Source organism: Phoxinus phoxinus, assembly GCF_949152265.1.
Source record: "Phoxinus phoxinus genome assembly, chromosome: 5".
NCBI lineage: Eukaryota > Metazoa > Chordata > Actinopteri > Cypriniformes > Leuciscidae > Phoxinus > Phoxinus phoxinus.
Genome location: NC_136880.1, coordinates 22,805,352 through 22,832,124, shown reverse-complemented (window position 1 = coordinate 22,832,124; position 26,773 = coordinate 22,805,352). Strand labels below are relative to the sequence as shown.

The window sequence follows — 26,773 nt, the reverse complement described above, 5'->3', positions numbered from 1 at the left end:
TACTCACGCTCTCCGTCTCTGCAAGATTCGGAAGGGAATGATTCAGATTTCTCTCAGCACAGCTAGAAGACTTACAACTGTCAGACAGGTTGCTCACGTCACATCTATGTCGTCAAGTTCATTTTGAGGCTGCGCTCAGCCATCAGGAATGAGTGCTTCTAATTGACTTTACTGGTCTCCGTCGAAGTCTATGGGGTCACTGTGTCCATTTCTTTTACTGTCTATGATTTATTGTCCCAGCCCTACCTGTCAGTAAGGCTTTGGGGGGTATTTTCTTTATAACTAATGATGAAGCTCATTCTGATGCCTGGGATAATCATCTTGTCCTGCATGGCAGCAACTTTATAAAAAGAGTGAAGTCAGAACCTGTCTTTCCAAAGTGTTATTAATGGTAGCGCAAATGCAGTAACTTTGAGTGTAGCAGAAGGGCAGACTGCAAATACTTCAATGATTTTGCCTATGGATATCAACGATGCAGAATCCTAACTGTGAAAGACTTGTGTATGCTCTGCTGGACTGTAAAAGTGATACCACCTTTGTCAATCAAGGTGTAAGTAATGCTCTTATTAGTATGAAACAGACCAGAGAAAAAGAAAAACAAACAAATTCACAGTGAAGCTTCAGCATGTGGTAAACAAACTTCAAAGCATCCAGACCAGTAGGTGTCAATACTCAACCCACAAAACGCATTATTTTGAGGAAAGAGCCAGCTGCGCAAACAAAACGTAAGTGTAACCTTAATATGCACATTTAGGGCTACCTCTATTTTTATTTAACATTTAGAATCAATGGTTTTTTATGTTATCTGTTTTTAAAATGTGAAACTGCTAAATCTTTTTCAAAACCAAACATACATTCACAAGAGGGCAGCAGCTCACAGTTCCTCAAGTCTTCAAAAATACATCGAAGCCTACATCAACAGTATGCAAATGAAATATCTTGAAGAAAGGCATTTAATTTTTCAAATATTTTTTTCAAATATATATATCCAGGCATTATTTCAGTATTTCTGTTTAGAGACAACTGTAAGCTGATCTTTTTCGTATTTGACCATGTTGTTAATGAAGAGCAACTTGCTTCACAACTCCTTATGCAATTGAGCAGCAGAAAAGTGAGACTCTCCAGGTATGAAATATTTGAAGGAGTCTTATAACAGCACGAACGATTCGATAATCTATAACAACTTAAGACAGTTCAAGTGCATTTTTTGTGCAGCCATCCCATCACTTAAAAAACAGAGGCACGCCTACAGTGCGTGCTGCTGCCCAGCCTGCGCGATCTCTAACCCAATTCATTTTCATAGACTACAGCGCACTTTTAAAGCGCTCTGTCACGGACACAATGCGCTACTATTTCTGGCGGATTTATTAGGAAGGATGATAATGGAATAAGAGGAAATCATGCCAGTGCTATCGTAGGACTAGGAGACGAAGCCGAAGAACCTTCAGTTATTTTCCAGGATCTGTTTGACCCTTATAGACAATGCTTTACTTTCAGTTGGTGATCATGGCTGGTACTGTCATGCTGGCATACTACTTTGAGTACACTGATACTTTCAGCGTGCACATCCAAGGATTTTTCTGTAATGATAATGCCTATACGAAGCCATATCTCGGACCAGAGGAGTCCGGCGCCATCCCACCAGCTGTCCTGTACGCGGTGGTCGCAGGTGTCCCCGCACTTGTGGTGAGTGTATGTTGAAGGATAAAGGAGTTTAGAAAGAGCAGGCCTATATAGTTCATGGCAATATCTTTATTTATATATAATAGTGTAATGTCAATCAGTTTGTGATTTGTATAGATAGTTAATATCCTGTTAAAATATCCTGTTGATATAGGGTCTCATATTGAGCTAGCCTGTCTGCAAAAAGTAAGGATAATGTAAATAAATAATTATTATACACATAGAATAATGTGGCCAATTAAGTATAACCAAATGTACAGATATTTATTAAATGATCAGTGTAAGTTCAGAATTAAATGTTTAACACATCAAACATTATGCACAATATATGAATTATCCAGTGTGGTTTCTGTGTATTTTTGCACTTTTGATGGTGGGTCAGTGACAGTGTATAAAATTTGGGGCAACAAAAAAAAAGAAGAAGAAATAAATATTTGTATTCATCAAGGACGCATTAAATTGTTACAAATTATAAAGTCAACTAAGACATGTTGCCTATAATGTTACAATATATATATATATATTTCAAATAAATACTGTTCTAATAATCAAAGAATCCTGAAAAAAAAGTATCACAAATATATTTCCACAAAAATATTAAGCAGTACAACCGTTTTCAACTTTGATAATAATAAGGCATTTTTCTTATGCATAAAATCAGCATAGAAGGATTTCTGAAGGATCATGTGACGCTGAAGACTGGAGTAATGGCTGCAAAATAATTATACATTGCCATCACAGGAATAATGACAATTTAAAATATAAGTTGCAGTAATATTTCACAATATTACCGTTTAAAAATAGAAATAAAAAACAAACAAAAGTTGACACTTAGTAAATGGTCATTTAAATTAACATAGGATAGTTCATAATTTTAAGAATGAGAAATGTTAGTTGAAAGACATCAGTAAGTTTAAAAGCTTATCTGCAGGGTTGCCATTGCTTAATGTTTGCATTTGCACACTGAATGTTGGAATCTGTCTTTGAGAGTCACTTTTTGGGCTCTGGACTCTAGCTCTGTGTGCCTACAGTATATTAAAAGAGAATTTATGATGAGCAAGATATTGGCAGCTCCGAGGATCAATTAAAGAGCACCAGGATCACTACTGAGCCTCCCTGCTCTCATCTCTCATAAGAATGCCAATGGATTTGCTCAATCGATCTGAAAACACTCTGCATGGCCTTATATTAAGGCCACACAAATTCAGCCCCAAATGACTGTTATTATCACCCATTTGCTAAAAGCATCACTTTTGAGCCAAGTGTGGAGTGAAAACTTCGATCTGGTCTCAACAAGCGCGCTCTGCGGTGGACAGGAAAGGTCAGCTATCAGCCTGACGGGTTCTAAAAGTGGAAGGCTTATACAGTGTAAGTCCCAAATATTGCTGGCATGCTTAACTTGGCCATTTCTGACAAGACAACTGATAAGTTTACAGTATCTCAGACTTTTATGCAGACTTATCCTCATGTTGTTTCTTACTGTGTGACTTTCTGTCTTCTGTGTAATACAAATTACAGTTTATTTTGAAGAAACTGTAAGTCATTTAGCCATGAAATTATTTCTGTCAGGACCACTATCGTCAAATATACGGTTGACAATAAGCATGCAGTTTGGATTGGTGGTATGGTTCCATTCTGGTCAAGAACTCCATCATGCAGCCTAGCATGGATAAGATCAGGGAGAGCAGCAATGACCCCCCTTAGGCTAAACAGAACCAACATGAATGTATTGCAGATATCATTCATTTAAGATGTTAAAGTACAGCATAAATCGAGAATTTATTCTGATTCAAGGGGAATCAGAATGCCAAATCCTGACTGACGAGAGGTGGAGCTGGGGATGGAGGAGGGTAATTCGCTCCTGAGAAACGCGATAGCTGCTGATAACACTGAAGGAGCTTATATATGTATACAGTGATAGGCGTCGTATTCCTATAGGTAGACGTGTATCAGCTGAGAGTCAGCTGATGCGAGCTTGACTAACGTGACCTGCCAGAACTGACTGATAATTAATGCTGACTGGAGCTTTTAAATTTCAAACACAAAATCACTATAAAAAAGTGAATGACTCATGTGCTGTATTACAACTCTTTGTAGTTATACGATAGCTTTGTGTAAGGAAAAAAGAAAGAAATTGAAGTTGTTACAATTTTCCGGTCTGGTGAGCTGTTATAATTCTGAGATAAACATTTTAAATGATGACATACTTCACATAAGTCATAATTATAAGTTGTGATTATGATATAAAAATGTGAATGTATGCTTTTATGCTTATACTTTTTTATCCATCATTTTATGTTTTTGTCATAACTATGACTTTATCTCATAATTTTTTATTATTTTTTTGTAATAATTATTTGACTTTTTTGTTATAATTATTACTTTGTCAAAATGTCAACGTGTCTCACAATTTTGATTATTTATGTTTATTTATAATTATGATTATCTTTATCTAATGTGTTGGAAATGTGATTTCATAGATTTCGGTTTGTTCACCACAAAGCCATCATATATATAGCTTCTTTTTATGATACATTTATGGTGTGTTTGTGTCCTTTTGAAGCTTGAAAGTTAATGTAATTGGATGGAAAAAAATCACAAGTATTCTTCAAAATGTCTCTTTTTGTGTTTGATAAAAGGAAAACATCATATGAATTGGGAACGACATTATGATGATTAATTGATGACATCATTTTTTGATTTTGGCCAAACTAAGTCAGCTCTGTATTTGGAAAAGCACTTAACAAACAGTTGCTTGCTGTGGCACTTGTGATACAGCGTGCATATATCGACCGGTGGTGTCTCAAGCATCAAAACTGTACAAAGGTAAAAGGAGTCGAACCCTAATAACAGTTAAAACCTTCTATCTGGCAGGTTTTTGCCATTTAAAACTGGCGAGGCACAAAGGTTAAAGCACACTGAAAAATGATGGTGGCTTTAGCAGGTCAGCATGTATAAGCGCTCTGAAACCAAACATCTCTTGTATGATGTAGTGGTTATATGTGCTTTCAGAGCGCTTGTATATGCTAACCTGCTAAAGCTAATGTGAATTAAATTCGCCAAGTTGACTAACAAAACTCTGTTTAAAAGTGACTTCTGTGCGAGCTTCACACATAACTACACTATTGACAAATTTGTGTCAGAATTTGCTTATGTAATATGACTGCACTGTAGCAAATTAGTTCTAAAGAAATATTAATAATCAATCATAACTTGTTATAATTGATTATGAATATTTGGATCAGTTAATAGAATTAAAGTAATGTAGTAAAATTAATATAACAATCAATTAACATGTTTGTGTCTTGAACACGCAGTGTTAATCGTTTATTAATTCTAAGAAATGTACATATCCGGGGTATGGGAAATGTCTTTCTTACTGTACAGCACCATTCAGAGCCTGTAGTAACAATCTATATGATTAGGGACTTCAGTACATGAGCTTTACGTGTGACATGAACAATACTTTATTGACTAAACACTTAAACTACTCTAACATACACGTATACACATGCATACAGGTTACAAAGGGAAAGAGAGCTGAAGCAGAAAAGCAAGAAGTTATAGCATTGTGAAATTCAGCAGATCAACAGCCTTGAGCAAACCATCAGTTAATCCGCCCTTCTTTAAAAGGGCTAAGGATACTTAATGTATCAAATAATGAGACTAAATTTGATACTTGCATGTCTCACTCATTTGAATGAACCCTTTGATGCACAAGCGCAAACCCCTTCTAATGCACAACATGGGTCTAAAAGACCCGTATTCATTTACTATGTTATTTCATGCATGGCTGGGCATTTTTTTGTTTCATCTTTTGAAATCACTTTATTTCAGCATTTAATATTCCATGATCTATGAATTCCATGATGAATTCCCAATTCAAAAATGACCCATCTATGCAAGCGTGATAAAACAAATGAATAAAGACAACATTTTGTTAAAATAACCGTTTTAGCAGTTATTTAGAACACATTTACTGTAACACTTGACATATGTTTATTTGCCACTTTGTCACACATAACATACACATAACCAATAACACTGAAATTGAACTGTAGTGTAGTGAAACTGTGGTGAATGTGACCGAATGAAAGAAAATAAAACTGACAAAATCAAATTAAACAGGTACAGCACCATCTCAAATTGCCATCTCAGTGCTTACATGCCTCACAAATGACAACTACACGTTAGTGCTACTTGCAAGGTAACCTTAGCCTAACATTCAAATATTATATCCATTTGTCTTACACAAAAAATCAAATATCTTCTGTGATAATTTTTAAGACTAACATGCATGAAATATACAAAAGCAGCCGTGTTGAGTTGTGAAATGTGTGGCAGATGAATATATTTCTACAGTAATTATGTTTCTATTTACAAATATCAAAGGTTTCTATATGGGTCAATTGAATGTGTGTAAAATGTATGTAGAAATACAAAAACTGTGTTTGTTTATAAAGTAAGTTTATTTTATTTATATAAAATAAAAATAATGATTTGTGGAAATCCAAAACAAGATATTTAATGAATACCTGGATTAATAAATTATAAAATATATTTCTTTCAAAGATTCAGCAAAGAAGCACTCAGCCATGATTGAAATAACATAGGGAATGAATATGGGTCATTTTAGACCCATGTTGTGTATTAGAAGGGTAGTGACACAAAAACGATTTTTATTCGAAAAGTAAGAAAGAAAAAATTTCAATAAGGATTTGTAATGATCTAAAACAAGTTAATTGAGGAATGCCTGGAATACTGAATGATGAAATTAATTTCTTGCTAAGATATAGAAAATAAAAACGTCCAAGTTCAGCATCATTTTCACATCAGGATTTCAGAAAGGGACTAAGAGCCGTGATCTTGTGATCAGTGATTTTTAAAGCGTGAAGATGTCACACCCTCTGGAGGTGTGTGAGCCAATAAGAAGTTGTTCCCTTTGGAGGGAATTTCTTTACGACCCTTTGTTCAAGCAGGCCTTTGAACATGTCATTTGATTGGGTGTTTAACAAAAGAATCTTCAAGATTCTTATAATACTAATGCATCACAACTCTCTGCAAATTCCTTTTGGGGTCCTAAAATTCTTTTCAGTCTTAATGTGTCCTGTAACAGGACACCGGTAAAATGTTAGTTTTGGGGGAAGTTTCATAGACCTTGTTTGGGAGAGTGAGTTTGCTTGATTATTCATTAAATATAATGAATATTTTGTGTGTCTCTGATTGGTCCAGATGCTATAGCACCTTAGACAACCCTTTCAAGTGGGCTCAGATGTGGTTCGCTAGTGCACAAACAAGTTTGGGAAAGCACCCTGATAGCTACATTACTTAAATCTTAAAGTAAAACTCCACAACAAGTGTGTTGCAGGTGAAACTTAAAATTGTGCTGAATGCCCGATAAAAGAGGAGATTGTCGTCTTGACTCTAGGCCATGTGTTGCTGGAGGCAGAAGTCCAATTCATAGAATTCCTCCTTTGGGCTGTATCTCACATTTTTCATATTAAATATGAAAACAAATAAAAAATAAATGAAAGAATTTTTGGACGGCCCACATGACAGTTAGAAGAACCGTCTCACTCATCAGGCTTGGCTGTGTGACATATATGGGCCAGAATGGCTTGATGTCTATTAGAAATGAACAGTGAGTCATGTCCATCCACGTTCACAGTCGCGAGTTACATTTGTTGAGAAATATGAATTCCTTTTGTAGAAGCCATGAAATGATTTGTTGACAGATCAGACCTTATTTATAGTTAATTATGAAAATGTGTACGTTCAAAAAATCTCAGAATTTGCCATATCATGGGTTATATTCTGTTGATGATCTAAAGGAATATGTCATAAAAGTGAAGTTAAAAAATAACAAATTTGTCATTCTGTAATATCATTCTCTAGAAAGAATGTCATTCTGTAGAAATAATCAACCACCACACATAATTTATCTGACGCCTCTAAATTTTAATAATAAATACAATAAATAATAAATACAATTTGTCTTTCTGAGCTTATTGCACATACCTCAGATGTAATATACAAATTGTAGAGTTTCACACTGCAGCACTAACAGGTGATGTCAAAGTGATGAATCTGGCGTAGAGTTCTCACTTCAAAAGCTTGCTCAGCCGTGCTAATATTGAGATATTACTGCTGTTGTAACCTGGAGTTTGCTGCACTGTTGAGTTTAGCGCAAGAGTTCACAAGTTCACCTGTCACTTCCTGTGATTTTTCACATTGAATTTGGTAGTAGAAGTATTGGGCTCTGATGCAGCTTAACTCTTCACATGCTATGAACTGGTTAGTTGTGACGTGAAATAGAGTTACAAATGAGTAACCTGTCTAGCATTTTATGAGGCTGCTGTAAGTAGCAAGAAAAGTGTACACATTAAACAACGAAATCATGTTTGAGTTACAAAAAAACAACAACGTTCTGGTGTTTTTTTGATAAGTCGCAGGAAAAAGGGCTCGACAATCATGGGTTAACGAAATAACTTTACATTTTTAGTTACTGGGTTACTTGTTTATGTAACCGGTCCTACTCGACCCACTCCGAGCGGGACTGAATTGGGGTCTCCGGCATGGGAGGTGGGCCTGTAACAAGGATGCTTAAGACTACAGCCTCTATAGCGTCAGTCACTAACGCGCCTCTTGAGGCCAGGGGAGTGAGCGCACAGCTTTTACTGGCCTACTTCCTTTACACTTACCCCCCTATACCTCACTCCCACCCGGGTCAATTGCACCAAATTTTACCAGTCCTACCTGACTTGCTCTGAGCAGGATTCGAACCAGGGTAATCGGCATGGGAGGAGGGTGCACTAATAAGGACGCTAAAGACTGCAGCCTCTAGTGTTAGTCACTAGCGAGTGTCTTTAGGCCAGGGGAGTGAGGTTTACACACACAGCTTTTACTGGCCTATGTCCGTTACATTTATGGTGCTTTTCCACTACATAGTACGGCTCGGTACAGCTCACTTTTTGGCGCTTTTCCACTGCAGGGTACGGCTCACTGAAATAGTACCACCACGGTTGAGGTTCCAAGCGAGCCGAACCGATACTAAAATGTGACGTGTAACCACTGCAGATCACTGATTTGTCAGAGAGAATCGTCACTATATATATATATATATATATACCACCGTCATTGGATTTGCGACACGAGACACCAAACCCGAACAAACAAACTTCTTTTTCTTGCAGTGAAAAACTTCCACATACCGAGAATCAAGAAAACCATTGCATCGATATGCTCCATTGCTCTTGTGTTGTGCGTTTGTTTGTGTCGCGTTTACGATTATGTCACGGAAGTAGAGGCGGCGCAACTATAACGATCAGTCTCTAATCCCACCAACTTTGAAGCAGCACTAAACTGCAATGTAAAAGCAAACCGGGCCGAGCCGAGCCGAGCCGTGCCGTGCCGTGCCATGCAGTGGAAAAGCGCCATTTGACTGTCAGTTAAAATCCAATTATTTGTGTTTCCATTTGGAATCTGATCTACATGATTGACAGTCCACAGTGTGTATCACAATTGTTCAGATCCGATATGTGTCCCTGTGGCTGGATATGTGGCTGTCTTTTTTTTTCTGGAATGTCGGCGTAGGTTTCCATTTCAATGACATTATGTCGGTAGAACTACGGCAAAAACAACATGGAGGGGTTTTCAATGGGATAAGACAATGAAGTTTAGTCAAGGGGTGGAATAGCTACTACTACGTCTAATGAAGCAGCAGCAGAAACGGAAACTGGCATGAGCGGCAATATTCTGTGCTGCCGTCCCTGACGCACAGAGAAAGAAGTGAAGACACCTCATCACTGGACCACAGAGATGTCTCTGTTATATTATAATTTTCTGCGTGACTTGCACATTGACAACAACACAACGGCTTGAAACGGATTTGTTTGCATTTGCTATAAATAATCAGATTCCAATCAGATATGCATAACATTTTTTACTTAGACTTTGAATCTGAACAAGGCTTAAGAACTGAGGCACCATGATGAAAAGTCTCAACTAATTTCACCTTTGGGCACAATCTCAGAAAAAATCTGCAAAAAAATTACCTTTGGGTACAACAATCTTTTCCTTATTTACCCCTAGGTGTCTCTTTTCTGATGACTGGTGCAAGGGCAGGACAACCTGTCACTCATATGAGATCACAGCAGTAGCAAAACCCAATGATCCAACGATCCAATCAATTAAAGATGGACAATATCAAGTCCCGTCCTTTTTTCTTGTTTGAGAAGCCGTTTTACTCATATATACATCACTATAGGGAAGAAAAGACTATCGCAACTTCTGTTTCATAATGACTTTAAAGTAACATGACATACAAATATTGAAAATTACAAGTTATATATGTATAAAATATGTAAAGGTCAATACATAAAGGTTTTGCAAAAGATGATGTGTCCCAATATTTTTTTTGTCAAAATATATGCTAAATTATATAGAGATTTAGATTAATTCCTTATATGACAGGCATTCTAACTTTTTCATATATCAACGCTAGTTGTCACAAAACCCCCATAGCCGTCTACAGCTTTATTCTTTCAAACCAAGCACTAATTGCGATTTTTTTTTTTCTTACTTCCTTTGCCCCGGGTGCGCTCCCTGCCAGTTTGGCAAAATCAGGTTCAAGACCTTGCTGGGAACTGGCATCTGGCCAGCAGAAAATCAGACCTCTAATCATTTCCATTGTGTTCATGAATTGGTCTTTATTCTTCTTCCAGTGTTACAAATAGCCGAAATACAGCCTGTTTTCTTGATTTTGCCTTCAAGGCGAGAATTTGATTTTAGCTTAATTTACATCTTAGATCTAAGTAAAGATCAAGGAAAAATCAAAAAAGAGAGAAGGGAGCGGGAGAGTCTACAAACGAAATGTGCCATTAAAAGCCTTGTTTGGTTTTTGGTTTTGTCTGCAGATTACAGTGACAGAGTCCGTGCTCTTCTTGCTGCAGTATGTCTCTGAGGATCTAGACAACCGAGAGAAGATCATTGTGATGGGCGACTGTTGTTACCTCAACCCTCTGGTCCGAAGGACATTTCGCTTTCTTGGTATGTCTTCACAGGCTGGAGCGTCACTAATTAGGACAAATGTAGATTTAGACTTTTTCTTCTATCTTTGTGCACTCGCGCCTGCAGCAGAAGAAAATATGTCAGGCACACAAACAGTACTTGCAAGTTTCTTGTGTGGGGCAGACGCTCATGGTTCATGTCAAAGCATTCTCTTAAATTATTTATAATATTTCTTGTGCGGAGAGGAGTTGAAGGGGAAAACTATGGGATGTTACTTGCCCTGAAATCACACCAGACTATATATTAGCTCCCATAACTCCAGCAAACACTAAAAGGGAAGCATACTCTCCCCCACAATATATTTAATTTAGTGATTCCATTATATTTATATAATCTTACAAAATGAAGCAAAAAGATTTTGAATATTGTAAAGAAATACTAAAAAGTGGCATTTCAGGTCAAAAACCTTGATAATGGTCACTAACTACAAAAAATCTTAACCAGATTGTGAATGTGCTGAAATATTCAAATCTACACCTCCTTATGAAGCTTGTCAGAATGTGCCTTGTTCAGAAATTTCGCCACAGACCAGGAAAAACCTAGTCTAAAGTCAGTGGCGCGTTATTCAGATGCTATTTTAAGGGTGCGTGCTTCGCCACAATGTAGTGTGCACAACACGCATAAACTTTGCTTCTCTCATCTACACAGACGCAGCAGTTCCCATTCTTGAAAACCATACATAATTACAAGGAAAAATTTTACCACACGAGGGAAATCATTGTGATGTCCATGAAGATGTAAAAAAATAGGCATAAATCTAGCTTACACATTTACCCAAATTATTCAGGTTAATGTAATGACGGATCAAACCTGTTTGACCAATAGTGGCAAGACACACATATATATATAAGGACATAAGGAAACCTGACAAAGTAGGTTGTCCGTCAAGAACCAGGAAACAAATTTCTGAAGACTGCAAAATCACCTTTACCATCATGTAAGTTGCGTGCACCTGGCATATCTGCCGTTATAATAGCAATCCGCCATGGAACAAGCGCGCCTGCTCTTAAAGGGGATGTGAGATGACGCTCCGATTGATTTATTGCACGTTACGCTTAAACCACACCTATGAGTAATGTAGCTACTTCAGACCAACCCATTTTAGATTTGCGCCGGGATCCACCCACAAAGTTACATGCGTTTCGCGTTTGATACTTGCGTATCAGATCGTCAAAATATTGCCCTATACATGTTAAAGAGCTGATTCAGGTGTCTACATTGCTAGGTGTTACGGATCTTCAGGAACGAACCCAACCGCAGACAGTTTGCTGACACACAGGGTTTATTGATAACAAAAGGGAAAACAAAACCCCACTATGGGGGAAAAAACAGCACAGGCAAAGCAAAAGAATAACAACACTAGACTAAGACTTAGACATTAAACTTCACATGAACAAAATAACAATTACAAGAAAACTTCTTAGTTAACAGAACTCTAGATAAGGTACTCACAGGAACATGTTAACCATGTAAGAATATACAATGAACCAGCACAGGACAGCAAACACCAGCGGATAATATAGGGAGAACAGATAACGACAGCAGGTGACACTGATCAGGCAATGAAGACAAGATGAGGATAACAAGGGGGCGGGGTAAGAGAACGAGACAACACAAGCACACAGCCCAAACACAAGACCATGTGCTTGAACACAAAACATGGGTCTGTCATGATCCTGCCTCAAGACTAGAGAATGAAAATGACAAGAGGGCAGAATCATGACACTAGGTCTCTATAATATTGCTCAACTACTGCAAAGTATACAGATTGCGGTAGTCTGCTCCATCCTCCACAATCTAGCATTTAGAAGTCGGCCTGCAAAATGAAGAATTAAAAAAAAGCCCCAATGTCCTGAGAGTGAACCCTTCACGAGTTTATCCTGACACAAACACTGTGTTTGTACTCATGCAGTAAGTGTTAGAGAGAAAGTTGCATAGTTTCTGCATTATTCCAGCACAGTACATTTTCTGGCTCTTGTCTGTTACACGGCACCTCGCGCTTCTCATCGAAGTGTGCTATCATGTGGTTTTACAAACTATATGATTACTCTTGAATTTTGTTGCAAGAACAACTCAGCCTAAATTCAGCGCTGTGCCCACATTAGGTTTCTGGTTAAATATGGAGTCCTCTGGAGCATAATGAATAAGCGCGTTAATGTGGAGGCAGACGGAGGAGCTGTGAGTAAACTGACAGTGGTAGCGCTCATTGTAAACTAGTTTCAGTCTGCTGCTTCACTCATAGACAAAATTCAATGTGACAAAGCTGCCCACGCTTACATTAAGATTTAAGTCTGGTTGCTCTGCTTTCGTGCCCAATATTCTGGTTGTAAAAAAAGCTCTAGACTCACCCAGTGCTGAATGAGCTTTTCAGGATTTGTTTAGTGAATAGTCATCTTTAAATCATTGCTATTGTGAGATATTTATATTGGGGCTATCTATTTAACATGTTCATTTAGTGTGATTAATAATGCACAATTAGTCATCCACCTTAACCACATGCACACTTCTGTTCAAAAGTTTGGGGTCAGAAGGTTGCTGTTTTAAAAAAAAGAAATTTATACTTTTATTTAGAAAGGATGCATTAAAATGATCAAAAGTAACAGTGAAGACATTTATAACGTTACAAAATATTTCTATTTCAAATAAATGCTGTTCTTTTGACCTTTCTTTTTTCATCAAAGAGACCTGGAACTGTTTTCAACATTGGTATATTAAGAAATGTTTCTTGAGCAGCAAATAAGCATATTTGAATGATTTCTAAAGGATCATGTGACACTGAAGACTGGAGTAATGATGCTGAAAATGTAGCTTTGCCATTACATAAATAAATTATATAGTAAAATATAGTAAAATCCAAAACAGTTATTTCAAACATTAATAATATTTCACAATATTAGGGTTTACTTTATTTTTGATCAAATGAATGTAGCCTTGGTGAGCATAAAAGACTTCTTTCAAAAACATTGTAAAATCTTACCGACCCCAAACTTCCGAACGGTAGTGTAAATTCCTTAAGTAAGGCTGAAATTTGTCTCTGTGTCCCTCCAGGTGTGTATGCTTTTGGCCTCTTTGCCACTGACATCTTTGTAAATGCCGGGCAGGTGGTAACGGGAAATCTGTCCCCACACTTCCTGACGGTGTGCAAACCCAACTACACAGCGCTGGGGTGCCAACAGGTGGTGCGTTTCATCAACCAACAGGAAGTCTGCACAGGCAATGAGGATGATGTCTTGCACGCTCGCAAATCCTTTCCGTCCAAAGAGGCGGCCATCAGTGTGTATGCAGCTGTTTATGTTGCCGTGAGTAAACCCTACTTGTACACATACAATAGAAAAGGATCACACTGTAGTCTAAACAGCAAATAACAAATAGGTATCTGGTTTACTACGGCTAAAAAGGTTTGTAAACAGTTGCATTCTGTTTGTGGAAGCTTTATGCATGATATTTCACATGTGAGGTTGTTTATGGATAAATTAAATCAGCAAAAAGTTATAAGTGTAGCTCAGGGGAAAGTAAATTTTTTGTCAGAATTAACATTTTAGACTAAAATATTTTGTTCTAACACTCCTTCAACTTCTCATGAGAGAAGCTTTTTATCCGTACTATGGTATTGATCCAGGCATGAATTGGGTTTCATAACATGTTTTTCCAAAAATGGTACTCCTTTTAAAAGAAGCATAAAAATACATTTTCCATTTATTCTTGAAGTCAAAAAGCTACAAGGCCTGTCCCAGCAACACACAGCATTCACTTTGGCCACAGAAAATGGATTTTCATTTTCCATCAGTTCTCTGAAGGTTTTTAAGTTACTTTGCCTTGCTTTCTGATTTTTGATCATGTAACATCTGGAGTGACCTGTGAGATCTCACTCAGGGCTTTCATCTCAGTCAGATCCATTGGACTTTAAGCAGTGTCACAAGTTAGTGTACACATCAAACTTCACATTTTTGTGCATTGTCTTAATAAATAAATAAATAAATAACAATGTAAGTGCATATTTCATCTTGCAACCATCAAACCTTAATCATACTAATCAAATTGATTGCTCTGTATGACTCCAGTCATTAAGTAAATCAGAAATGGTTTACATTCTGAGTCGGCACGTTTAAGCTAAAAGCCCCAAGGATGGTAGGAGATCCATTTAATGGTTCCTATTACATTAATAAAACAAATAACTTCCCTATAGACGGAACAACTTTCATCTGTCATATCCAAATGGCATTGTGTCATAGAGTTAGTGGAGAGAAGGAAAATCAATAGATCTACCATGACTAAGGGCTGCTCTATTATTTAATCACCTCATTTTGCCTGTGATGGAATCTTAAAATAGTTCTTCACCTAGAAAACTAAATTGTGTCACTATTTACTCACTCGCACTCATTCCTATCCCATTTTCTGCTATCTTTGTCCAGTGTACCACAGAAGTACAAATTCATGAGCTGTAAAATACACCATAACAAAGTTTGCATCTAGCTTGCATCCAGATAAAAAAATAATAATTCAACTTTAATATTTGACACCAAAATGACAAGTTCTATGAAACAAATCTTCAAAAATGTCTAATTGTGTTCCACTAAAAAATACCAGCAAGATATTTTTTAGAATGAGATGAAAGTATAAATGACAGAATTATTTGTACTGGTTATCATACGATTTTATAGATAAAAAAAAACAAAATTATCAGTATCGGCTGATATTGGATATGTAATTGCGCATTCTGCTATATATATATATATATATATATATATATATATATATATATATATATATATATATATATATATATATATATATATATAATTATTATTATTATTATTATTTTATTTTTTTGTCATTATCTAATGCTCAGATGAAGTTTATATTCAAAAACACAATTCATGTAAATGTAATCTTTAGCGAATCTAAATGTTGCACTGTACTGTTGTAAAGACTAAAGTAAACCATTTGCAGCATTCTATTTAGACAAAATAGTATGTAATTATTAATTATAATATCATCCATTTGTCCGTAAAGGGACAAAACATGGAAATAATTATCGGCTTATCGTATTGGCCAGAATTTTAAGACGTGAAGCTTCCACAGGAACAGTTAAATGGATGCTTGGACAACATCTGTCTGAATGTCGCTGGTGCTCCCTGCTCAAGACATTAAGAGTTGTACTTGATCAAACCCTCACAGTGAGATGAATACAAGACCACCCCCCACCCCACCTTCCCTCATTCCCCTAGGGCTTAATTCTGGACTAAAGCGACAGGTTTTCTTCAAATACCACCAGACTAGCCTTCAAATGCCACCTTTCCAGTCAATGCCAATACATTGGATAATTGAAACAATGTAACTGAACCATGCAAATGTATTTCCTTTGAAAAGCACCTGCATGTCAGCAGCATCGGACACATTCAAATGTTTGCGTACACTGATCAGAGTAATGTTAGAGTGCAGTTTATTGAACAGGTGTTTCAACAGTAAAAATGAAACCTGTGTGTATTTAGACAAACATGTCCACACGTGAGCAGGGAATGAATGAACTATGAAAAGCGTTTACACAGTGGTTAGAATGAAGATGTATTACAGAGTGCTCCGTTCTTCCTCAGATGTACATCACATTCTCTGTGAAGGCCAAAGGGACACGGCTGGCCAAGCCGGTGCTCTCTCTGGGGCTCATGTGTCTGGCTTTCCTAACTGGGATTAATCGAGTGGTGGAGTACCGCAACCACTGGTCTGATGTCATCGCTGGCTTCATCATCGGTGGAGCCATTGCTGTCTTTATGGTGAGCTCACATATGAGAACACACTGAGGATAAAGATACAAATTCTTTGATATAGTTGATCTTCTTGAATATTTACAAATACAAGTACTGAGTGTTTCTAATTAACTGTTTGTTCTTATTTGTGAATACCTTTTATTAATATTATGTTTAGTTATAGTAACTACCGTTCAAAAGTTTGGGGTCAGTATGTTTTTTGGAAGAAGCCTCTTATGCTCACCATGTCTGCGTTTTTTTTATTAAAAACACAGTAAAAACAGTAATATTGTGAAGTATTGTATTACAATTCAAAATAACGGCTTTCTATTTTAATATATTTTAAAAAGTAATTTATTCCTGTGATGGTTTTCAGCATCATTACTCCAGTCTCCAGTGTCACATGATCATTCAGAAATCATTCTAATATGCTGATTTGATGCTAAATAAGCATTTCTTATTATTATCAATGTTGAAAATAGTTGTGTTAAAAAACATCTCATTGACCCCAAACTTTTGTACAGTTGTACACAATAATGTAAAATATTGTATACTGTAGTGTTATGCAGTGTTGTTCCTTTTGCGTTTTTATATATTTTTTATTGATAAAACATGCAAATTATGTTATCAAAAGGTTATTACATGATATGCACAAATCTAAGTGCCTATGAAGTCACCAAAAATGTGACACTAAAATAAAAACTGTGTAAAATAATGTGTTGTGGAACAGTAAAAGCAAACGTTTCATTGAAACTCCTGTTTAATCTGGTCCCATATAACTATATATAACCAGGCAGACATTTCTAAGCAGTGTTGAGAAAGTGGGCATCAAAAAGTTTGAAGACACCTGATTTAGACAAATTATAAATAAACATTATTGTGCTGAATATTTTCATAGTGCTTTTAACAGAAATGCAAGCTTCTGTTTAAATGCATCAGACTTTTTTGTGCCTGACTCACTGTACAACATTTTTTTTGACAGTACACAGTGCATCTTGACAGAGAGTTTGAGGGATCTGCGGTACAGAGTTGCCTTCAAGCCATCTGAAATTTAAAGAAGCCACATAGCAGCAAACCACTGAGCTTATGCAGACTTTTGCCTATCACGCACACTGCATATGCCTACATACTAAGAGAAAATATTTCAGTTGTATTTCTCAGTAAAAGCAAGAAATACATAAAAATATGCATTATTTATATGAAAAAATATGGTAATTCATAAAGTAATGTTACACTCAAGAAGAAATGTGACATATGGCTAGATAATTAGGTCAGGCCACAGGATAGGGCACATGTGCTGCTTCCTCTTCAACAAAACACAAGCGTTTGTACAGTGCTGGGCACACTGTTGTTTGAAGAGTGCACAGTGAAGATGAGAAACTCATTGTGAGCATTAGAGGAAGGTCACACATGAGCTCATGCGTGCTTGCCTCACATTAGGCATAACAGCATTGTGAGTGAGTTTGTGGAAGCGTGAATATTTTATTTTTTGTGGTGCTTTAGTCATACTGTATGAGATATGCACTGACCTATTTCTGCTGTTAGGGTAGGTTGGGGGAGGGGTGCAGTGAGGAAGGTGAATATACACATCAAACTCATGGTCAGATCAAATCTCTTAAACGTCACATCATCAGAAAGGAGGCGGTAGTGGGGAACAACAGTTTGTGCTTAAGTAAATGCATTGCAGTCTTCTTTCTTGCTAATGTCCGTTTCCTTCTGATTCCCTAGCAGTTTGTTTTGCAATGGAGTTCAGCAATAATGTGTTTCCCCCCCTGCTGTTATTGTCAGGACAGGAGAGTAGTTCAGATTTTACTTGACCTTTTATTTGTGTCAGAGACATTTTTTTAACCAGGATCATACATGCAAGAGGGCTGTATTCCCATTATTAACAGGAGTAAGCCAAAGCAAAACGTCTCCAAGCAATACACGGTAGTGGTGTTTGATTCCTGAATGAATCAGTGTTTGAATCAGAAAGAATGATTTAATGATTCACACATAAATATAGTCACTTGTTTCAGTTCTGAATGAATTCGTGTTTTGAATGAATCGAATGAGTAAAATTTTCAATGACTCACCCATAAAGATAGTCACTTGTTTAATTGCGCACGGAATCTGAATGAGTTTGAATAGGAGTGAATGATTCAATGGGCCCTATTTTAATGATCTAAGCTCATGGTCTAAAGCGCAAGGCGCAAGTGAACTTAGTGTTTCCAGAGAGCAAACGGATCTGCTCGTGCGCGAGGTAAAAGCACGCAAGCAGACCATCTACGGGACAAGCCGGATTCCACCATATCTTTATGTACACAATATTAATCTTTTACATTGTAATCCTTTTATTTTTAATATTTGGCTAGTTTGTGTGCTGATGGGCTCTTACTTTGCAACCACTCAAAAAGTATGTTGTATATAGTATGAACAAATGTGAGTAGTATGAATGTAGTCTGGACTTACTTCATTCTCCATGTTGTCATTATCATGTGACCTTCCAGTGTTAGACACGTCGTTTAAATGTTGATGGAAATGGAAACCATACTGCCATTCACAAATCCTCTCATGTGCCTCATCTAATAGTACATAGGGTGTAGAGTGTTTGGGGTGTTGTGCCGAAAAGGCCCCCCGCAGCTTGGGACGTCCGTTAATCCATCATTGGATTTCGGATGCAGCCAGTTACTTGTTTTGTTTCAGAACGAATCACTATAGTGAATGAATCATTGACTCACTTGTGAAGACTTGTCTTGGCTTATCGGTGTAACTTGGAGTAAGAGTTGTTGCATAATTGAGTATTTTCTTTACAAAAAAAAGTAGCGGCATGACATCATAAATTAATCACTTTTAGTGGCATATGGAACAAAACATTTTTGCTATCATTTTCAACAAGTTCTGATACTTCTAATACTATCACAAGTCATTATTTTTGTTGTGATAAGATCACAGCTATATTAGCCAAGCTGACAGTGCTACCTTAGCGGCATTACATACGTACAATTGGACACTGTTCAGGACATCCCCCCCCCCCCAAAAAAAATAAAATAAATAAATTATAAGGCATAAAAGCACATATACATGTTCAACAACCAAAAGACAATGACTACGCAAAACTCTCTCCATCCTCTCAGCCAGGCTCAGGCTCAGGCTCAGGCTCATTTTTATAGTTCGGCCCTGCTGTACGGTTTAGCAAATGGTAAGGGCAGCACACACAGCACATAAAATTAATTCCTCCATCTGTTTAGTTCAAGTTAGGGCTACGGGAATGAGAACGCCCTGAGATGTCCTCCGCTGAAACTCTCCCTTGTGTTATGCTGCAGTCTTGCAGAGCATTGCCTGTAGTGTCTCATTGAAAGTACTCATTTTGGTCCGATAATGGATGAATCTCCTCCAGGACATGGACTCGCATGCTTCCTCCCTCCCGAAAGAGCACAGAGCCTTTTTACTTTGGGCAACAAGTCATGCGAGCATCTTTGCCCTTTCGAGACTTACATAAATCATCATTTACACTCCGAGAAAAGCCATGCATGTGTATGTGTGCTACAAAAAGCCTTTCAGAGGTGTAAAACTTCCCTCTTTTCTCTCTTTCCTTTCTCTTTCCCTACGGGCACTCTTGTGTTAGGTGGTGTGTGTGGTGAAAAATTTCAAAGGGAAGCCCTTACTTGATGAGATACCACCGGAGGAGAGTGTGTCCAGTGGTCCCATGATCAGTCAGCCAAGGATGGAGAACACCATGGAGAAATACATAGCGTCCCAGGTATTCAACCTCAAGCCTTCATGTACACTAAAATCATTAATAAAATTCAGTCATTATTAAAGTGCTTTATTATAGTAAGTGGCCATTTTCTATCCAAAATGAGAATATTAACAGCATTAAAGCCTGTTTATATCATCACAGATGTTTTACGATACTTTTCTGTCCGCTTTTCGCATGCGATTTGTCTTTAGACTGTTGATTGAACATACAATCTCTGAAGTAGGTGGCGCTCATAGAAAACCAAAATACGTTTTTTTTTTTGTAACAATAGCAGCTCTGGGCATGTGACCAAAAGCTCAAATCTAATTGGTTGGCCAATTTTCCACAGTGCTATGTAAAAGAGATTAGGATGCATTAACAGCCATTCATTCAAAATCGAGCTGCTTAAATTTGCGTGGATTCTGATTGGCTGTCGTTGTTTTTATTTTTCATCAGCTGGAAAAAAAATAGCTTTGAAAGGGATTTAAACAATATATATGCTCTGTGTCATTATAGTTCTCATAGAATTAGAACAATCATTAAACCTTATAGTTATTGTTATATTTAGTGTCCTTGGTGTGAAAGGTCCTTTACTCTAATGTAGATGAGCTTCTTACATATGTCTCCTACCAGATCATTCATCCACACTTTAAAGATTTGCTAAATACGATGTCAGCCTTATGTGGGTCATCTTATGAGTTTCCCTGTGGCAGTTTTCAGTTTTTGCAGCATTGAATTTTTAACTGTAGGGACATGAATATAAAACCTTAAACGGTATTAAACAGATTTTTGGTAAAGGTTCTTAAAAATCATATATGAAATCACAAGGAATGCAGCTGTTTGATAAACAGAGCTTTCTTTTTAGCTTCTTAAAGAGTACTGAACTTAATCTCTGTCCACTTTAGTCCCTTCAAGCATAATAACATACTTTTGATGACAGCCATCACATTGAACAGCCTTTGGACACTGAATATTATATGTTCTTCCCTTGTAAATCCCATTATTTCTTTTCAGTATGTTCATTTGGCTCCTTTGCTGCAGGCCAGATTTTCTTGTATTTTTCTTGTATCTGTGTCACAAGAGATCAGAGTTAGTCAGTGGGTTTATCTTCCAGTCTCAGAAAAAAATAGGCCCATGCAGCTGAATATATAATTTCTTCTTCCTGCTTTTGAACCAAACCAATGAATTAGATGTGCACACCTTTCTGTTGTTGATTTCCAGGTTGCATGATTTAGGGTTTTAAGTCCTATGTTTTTCACCTCAGAGAGCTAATTATAAAATCACAGATGTCCACAGATCAGATATACACTGCTGATTATTTCAGTATTCAGCAGCATTGTTCAGCAGGGCTGCCATACAATATTCAACAGGTAGTCGGTCCCCATAAGGTCATTAACCCACAGTCCGGTAGCAGATATTGTTGCCTTTGAATTCCATTATTCATCAAAATCAGAGGGGTCCCGCCCATATTTGATTAATAGTTCAATATTACTTCCCAGGATTCATTTCAAATTCATATAAGTGTGAGCCCAGGGGCTCCGTGAGGCCGTTCATCAAGATTACGTATAAGCCCTAGACATGTGCACCTGCAATGCATGGCTAGCACTCACATCACACTTGGTTATTTCAAGGATACATCATTAATCTTTAAGGTAGCTATTACTTATTTCCACAGCCTTGGAAAAGTGTGCTCCAGTTCTTTATCTTTGCAATGAGATGGAGAGGTAAAAAAAAGCAGCTGTTAACGCTCCTCATGTCTCATTTACAAAAACTATTTAACATTGAGTTTGAAACGTGACAAATCTTTTGTTGGATTCAAATGGTTTTGAACATTTTTTAATATTTTCAAGAAAGTTCTAATTTAAGGCATCTAAAAATGTTGTGTAACTAAGTAAAAATACCAAATTTTCCATGATTATGTAGTAATATGTTATTTTACACCTTCAATATTTGTGTGTCAGGACCAGAACCCACATGCAGATGAATACAAAAGGCAAAACTCACAATAAAAAAGTCCTTAGCCAGAAAAAAAGACATTGTGTAGCAGGAAAAAACCAAGCAGGCAAAAATCCCAGAAGGGGCAGGCTGGTACTGATGTCGGGACAGGGGAGGGTCAGTAGGGATCCAGGAAACCAGGATGGCTGGGGCAAGAGAAAGGGAGAGATTTAACAGTCCCGGCTAACAGAACCAGGTCAGGAGAAGAAAACCTCAGGGTCCCAGGGAGGCCAGATTAGGCAGACTAAGCCAGGCAGGGGTAGACAACAAGGGAATGCAGGACAGAATCCTAGAGCCACAAAAAACTGGATAGCCGACAAAAACACTAACTGGATGTTGAGAGCAGAGGCAAACAACTATCCGGCACATTCAAAGGAAATAAACAGGGCAGCAAACTAAGTTTTGATAATAAGGTTTTCTTTGTCAGAATTTTAGGTTTTCTTTTCTTTTTGGGAGTTTTTTTTTCTTAATTGTTATAGGAGCTGATATTTCTGCCATTATGCTCACCAAAAATATTTTAAAACATTCTCAGGATAGAACAGGGGTTTTGTAGTTATAGTATCTATGAAATACATTTGAAAGTTTGTGAATTATTTATTAGATCTGGACAAAATGAGTGTGATGTAATTGACCCAGATACTTAACTGTATATTTTTGGTTGATTTTCAGAATCCCATCACCTATGCTGAGATCACATGACAATGAAAAGCCTGCTAGCGAGACGAATGCTGTGGATAATGTTGCTGCTCTCCGGTGCGACTTCTTACTCTGAGTGCAACGCCGATATGTTCTACTTTTAGACTTCTATTTTCAAGTGTGTGAAAAAATTGTTGTCCTCCTCGTAACTTTTTTTTTTTTTTTTTAATAGGTATGGTAGGGTCGCATCCATATTTTTATACAAACATATCACTGTTAGCATTTTTTAGGTGCGGAGGGTATGGAGTGAACGTGGAATTGAAACATGATGTCAAATGAAATGTGTTGAACAAATTATGATGTTCCATTTACAACTGTGAATCCATAGCAGAGGTTTCTGACTGACAACAAATATTGTTGTTGATCCTCATAGAAATCTGGCTCTTCTGATATTTTCTTTGATGATAGTATTTTTTGCTTGCCAAAATACATCACAGCACATTTACAGAGGTTTTTCTTTTCAGAACAGCAAACTGTATCACTGTTGCATCAGCTGTTATTCTCCGTATTTTGAAGCATGTTTAAATATCCAATAGGTTTTAGTTATGTTACAGTCATGAACTATGATTTTCGACTTGCTCGTGCAGATGGCAGAGGGAGAGACATGCTCATTATAGAAAGCATTTGATTGGTCCAAACTCAGTGCAGTACATGATGAGTATTTCCAGGAACTATATTAGCATACGGTCTCAATGGACCAAAAATAAACCCTCTAATTTTGATTTCACCGGTTTCTTTAAAGTGAGCTGATGTGGGCATGAGGTGATAAACCGATTTCATGATTGATTTGGTGTTATACTGGCAGAGAGCACCTTGGGCAGAGCTGAGGGTTTTAATTGTGACTGGCAATGCATTACAGGGCTCGCAAAAGATTAGATGCTCAAGCTTTTGTCCAAAGAAGCTGCTAGGTTGTTTATGAAGGGTTGCTTTGTGTGTTTTTATGTAGTGTGTGTATTTGTGAGTCTGCCCTTGATGTTGCCTCTGTGAGAACACGGTCTCTAGTTGCTTATGGAGAAGGCTTTTTTTTTTTTTTTTTGCCAAACAATGAAATAATACCTGTATATGTTTTGAGAGAGAGATGGAAAGATAGAGGGGATGTACCTTCATTGTGTGGAAAACAGTGCATCTCAGTCAGTTCATACAAATATATAGCAATGTTTGCATTTGGACACATTTGCGATTTCACAGTTGTATGTGTTTTAATTGTACCACAGACCTCGTAGCATTAAAAATAGTGTAGTGCAGAGTGATTTTATACATTATACTGAGCATATGTTTGATCTCTCACTGGCCAGTGATGAGATTTGATTTTAAAATGATTGCTTGAATACATTAAATATAGTGTCTCCTAATGATGTAAATCATTTATCCTGTTTATCTCACTCATGTAGTACTACTGAACATCCCCAACCCTTTTATGTCCACTGTTAGTGTCAGCAGTGGATGCTTTCATCATGGAAAGCTTGTGAATATAATACCGTGAGAGTTTTTGGCTGGCTAAATGAGGAGTTTATAAGGCACACAAAGCTGCGTTGAGATTGTGAAAGTCAAATGAATCAGAGCTACTGCATTAACTGCACAATGACTTTAATTCAGGGTTATTTATAATGACAGTTGTTTGATTCACCCCTCCCCCTGGGTTGGTACAGTATGTGATATGCATATACATGTTTGAGATTATGTTCCAGTCATGAAAGCTATATGGTAACTCCTCGTTGTTTCCTATGAGATTTTTTTAACAAACTTTTAAAAAGTTGTTTACAGTATACATACATTCCTTCATATTTGGTTTGCAATAGGATTCGATGCCTAAAACCCCCAAAATTGTGAATGGAATTTTGATTGTGCAAAAGCTTGACATGTTTTTATAACCATATTGTGTAAACGTTGGACAGTATATTTAACCAGCTTGTGTCGATGGTCAATCATTGACCTTTGAGACTGAGCTGGAAAGGAAAGCAGATCTTCCCTGAGCCCGAGGTGTCACAGTAATAAAATATTTACTCTCAGACTCACTGTCACTCTGTATCTTTTATGTATGATCTCTCGCGTTCTGTGATTTTTTTTAAATGTCCATAATATGTAATTTGAAGACGCATTTTCTCATTTTAACTTTGTCTGAGCTGGATGATATAGCTAAAATAAAAAACATTTTTTAATCATTTGTAATAGTCAATTTATATCTTGATATTTTCTCTGAAATGGCTTAAATTAGTAAGTGTTGTTGAATGCAATAGCGTATTTTTTTATATATATATAAAAGGCTATCATAATGAAAAAAAAACTTTTTTTTTTGATGGAACACATTAAATCATGTAAAATGGCACGCTGAGGATTTTAACACCTTTGAGTGATAAAAGCCCGATAATCATTGAAACTAATCTTTTTAACAGTTCATGGGATTTCATCAAAAAATATCTTAATTTGTGTTCAGATGAACGAAGGTCTTACGTGTTTGGAACGACACAAGGCCAAGGGTGAGTAACTATTGACATAAATTCAATTTTTGGGTGAACTAACCCAGACTGGAGTAATGTCTGAAAACAGTTATTTTAAATTGTACACATATTTGACAATATTATTGTTTTTACTGTATTTTTGCAAGCACACGATTCTTAGCGAGTAAGAAAAGTAAGTGACTACTGAATTTTGTTTGTACCATGTGGTCTATATTAAAAAAAATAAGTTATTAAAAGTATTTACTTTCCTTAGAAATATAATTGAGTAAAGTTTCACTTACTTACTAAAATAGATCAAGATGAAGTGTAGAATTACGAAAATCAAGATGACCGTGAAGTGTAAATATGACAACTGTGATGTGTGTATATGTGTATATAATGAAATGTAATGTTTCTGTTCAAATATATCTCATCTCATAGACTGTGTTCTTTTATCTAAGACGCATGCCCTTGTCATGCCCTTCCTTTGAATTAAATTAATTTTATGAGAAGCTTGAATGAAATCTTCAGAAATGAAATCAAGATTCCCTCTGGGTACAGAGTTCTTGAAATGTCATTCGAAACATCCAATGCATTTTTAATTTACATTTTGTCCATGGGAGACTTGCACTGTAAATGGGGCAAAGGGGAGGCGGTGGGCATATGCACTGGGACTCACCCAGCACACATGAGCTTCATTAATGGAGGAGATGAAAGCAGGACGTCCAGGAGGACCCCTGAACTCCAGCATCCGCATGCTTGGACCAGCCGCTTACGTGACCAGATAACTGATATAACCAGAACAACACAGCACACGTTTTTCTACATCTCTATTCATATGTGATGATGTGAATGTTTGGATTGTTAAGAGGATGGAAGTAGTTGTAAAACATATGTTAGCAATGTAACATTTTGAGCATAAAGAACATCACATCCCTAGAATGGTTACGTAAGACCACGTAGCTTGACTGAAATTGATCACTATGCTAAAACATCTGAAGATATGAAAGAACACAAGTGCTACTGAAGTATTTAGCCTAATTAACATATTAAAATGTTCCCATTTGTTTAATCTATTTTTTATTTCTTTTTTTATTTTTATTCTGCATGCTAATCAGTCAGACAATAACTAATTGTTGAAACGATATTGCTTTGTTGACTCCCGATTTGAGAAAATAACTTGTAAACGATGTAAAACTGACCCTGACATTATTTGAGAAGCTGTTATACTTGCACATCACAATAGGGAAGAAAAGAAGATGGCAGCTTCCGGTTCATTGCCATTAAATTCTCTTGATTTTTACATGAATTTCTATATTATTCATGTTCAATGATCCAATATGCGCTGGAACCCAAATAAATGAAATAGCAGTGCCCTGATGATTAATTCTGTGCATTATTTCAAGAATAAGATCTTGTCTGCAGCT

The 26,773-nt window shown here is 36.8% G+C and overlaps 1 protein-coding gene across 2 annotated transcripts; it reads left to right on the top strand.

The window, feature by feature from the left end:
• Positions 1 to 1,015: 1,015 nt before the first annotated feature.
• Positions 1,016 to 25,784, top strand: plppr5a (phospholipid phosphatase related 5a). 2 transcript variants are annotated; one of them, XR_013797536.1, is made up of 7 exons: positions 1,247 to 1,686; positions 10,599 to 10,731; positions 13,801 to 14,051; positions 16,347 to 16,523; positions 20,104 to 20,238; positions 22,882 to 22,965; positions 23,081 to 25,059. XR_013797536.1 is itself a non-coding variant. In XM_079612178.1 (6 exons), exons 1-6 carry the CDS (start codon positions 1,483 to 1,485, stop codon positions 22,909 to 22,911), a joined length of 930 nt encoding a protein of 309 aa, XP_079468304.1. In that variant the 5' UTR covers positions 1,016 to 1,482; the 3' UTR covers positions 22,912 to 25,784. The 2 variants fall into 2 exon arrangements, 1 of the variants encoding a protein (XP_079468304.1); XM_079612178.1 differs by having other exon boundaries at positions 1,016 to 1,686; positions 22,882 to 25,784.
• Positions 25,785 to 26,773: the final 989 nt, after the last annotated feature.

Bases quoted from the DNA above. Each gene is read 5' to 3' on its own strand.
- plppr5a (XM_079612178.1), top strand. From the start codon at position 1,483: ATGCTTTACTTTCAGTTGGTGATCATGGCTGGTACTGTCATGCTGGCA. The intron at 10,732-13,800 runs GTATGTCTTCAC...GTGTCCCTCCAG, and splicing joins AAGGACATTTCGCTTTCTTG to GTGTGTATGCTTTTGGCCTC. The intron at 20,239-22,881 runs GTATTCAACCTC...GTTGATTTTCAG, and splicing joins AGAAATACATAGCGTCCCAG to AATCCCATCACCTATGCTGA.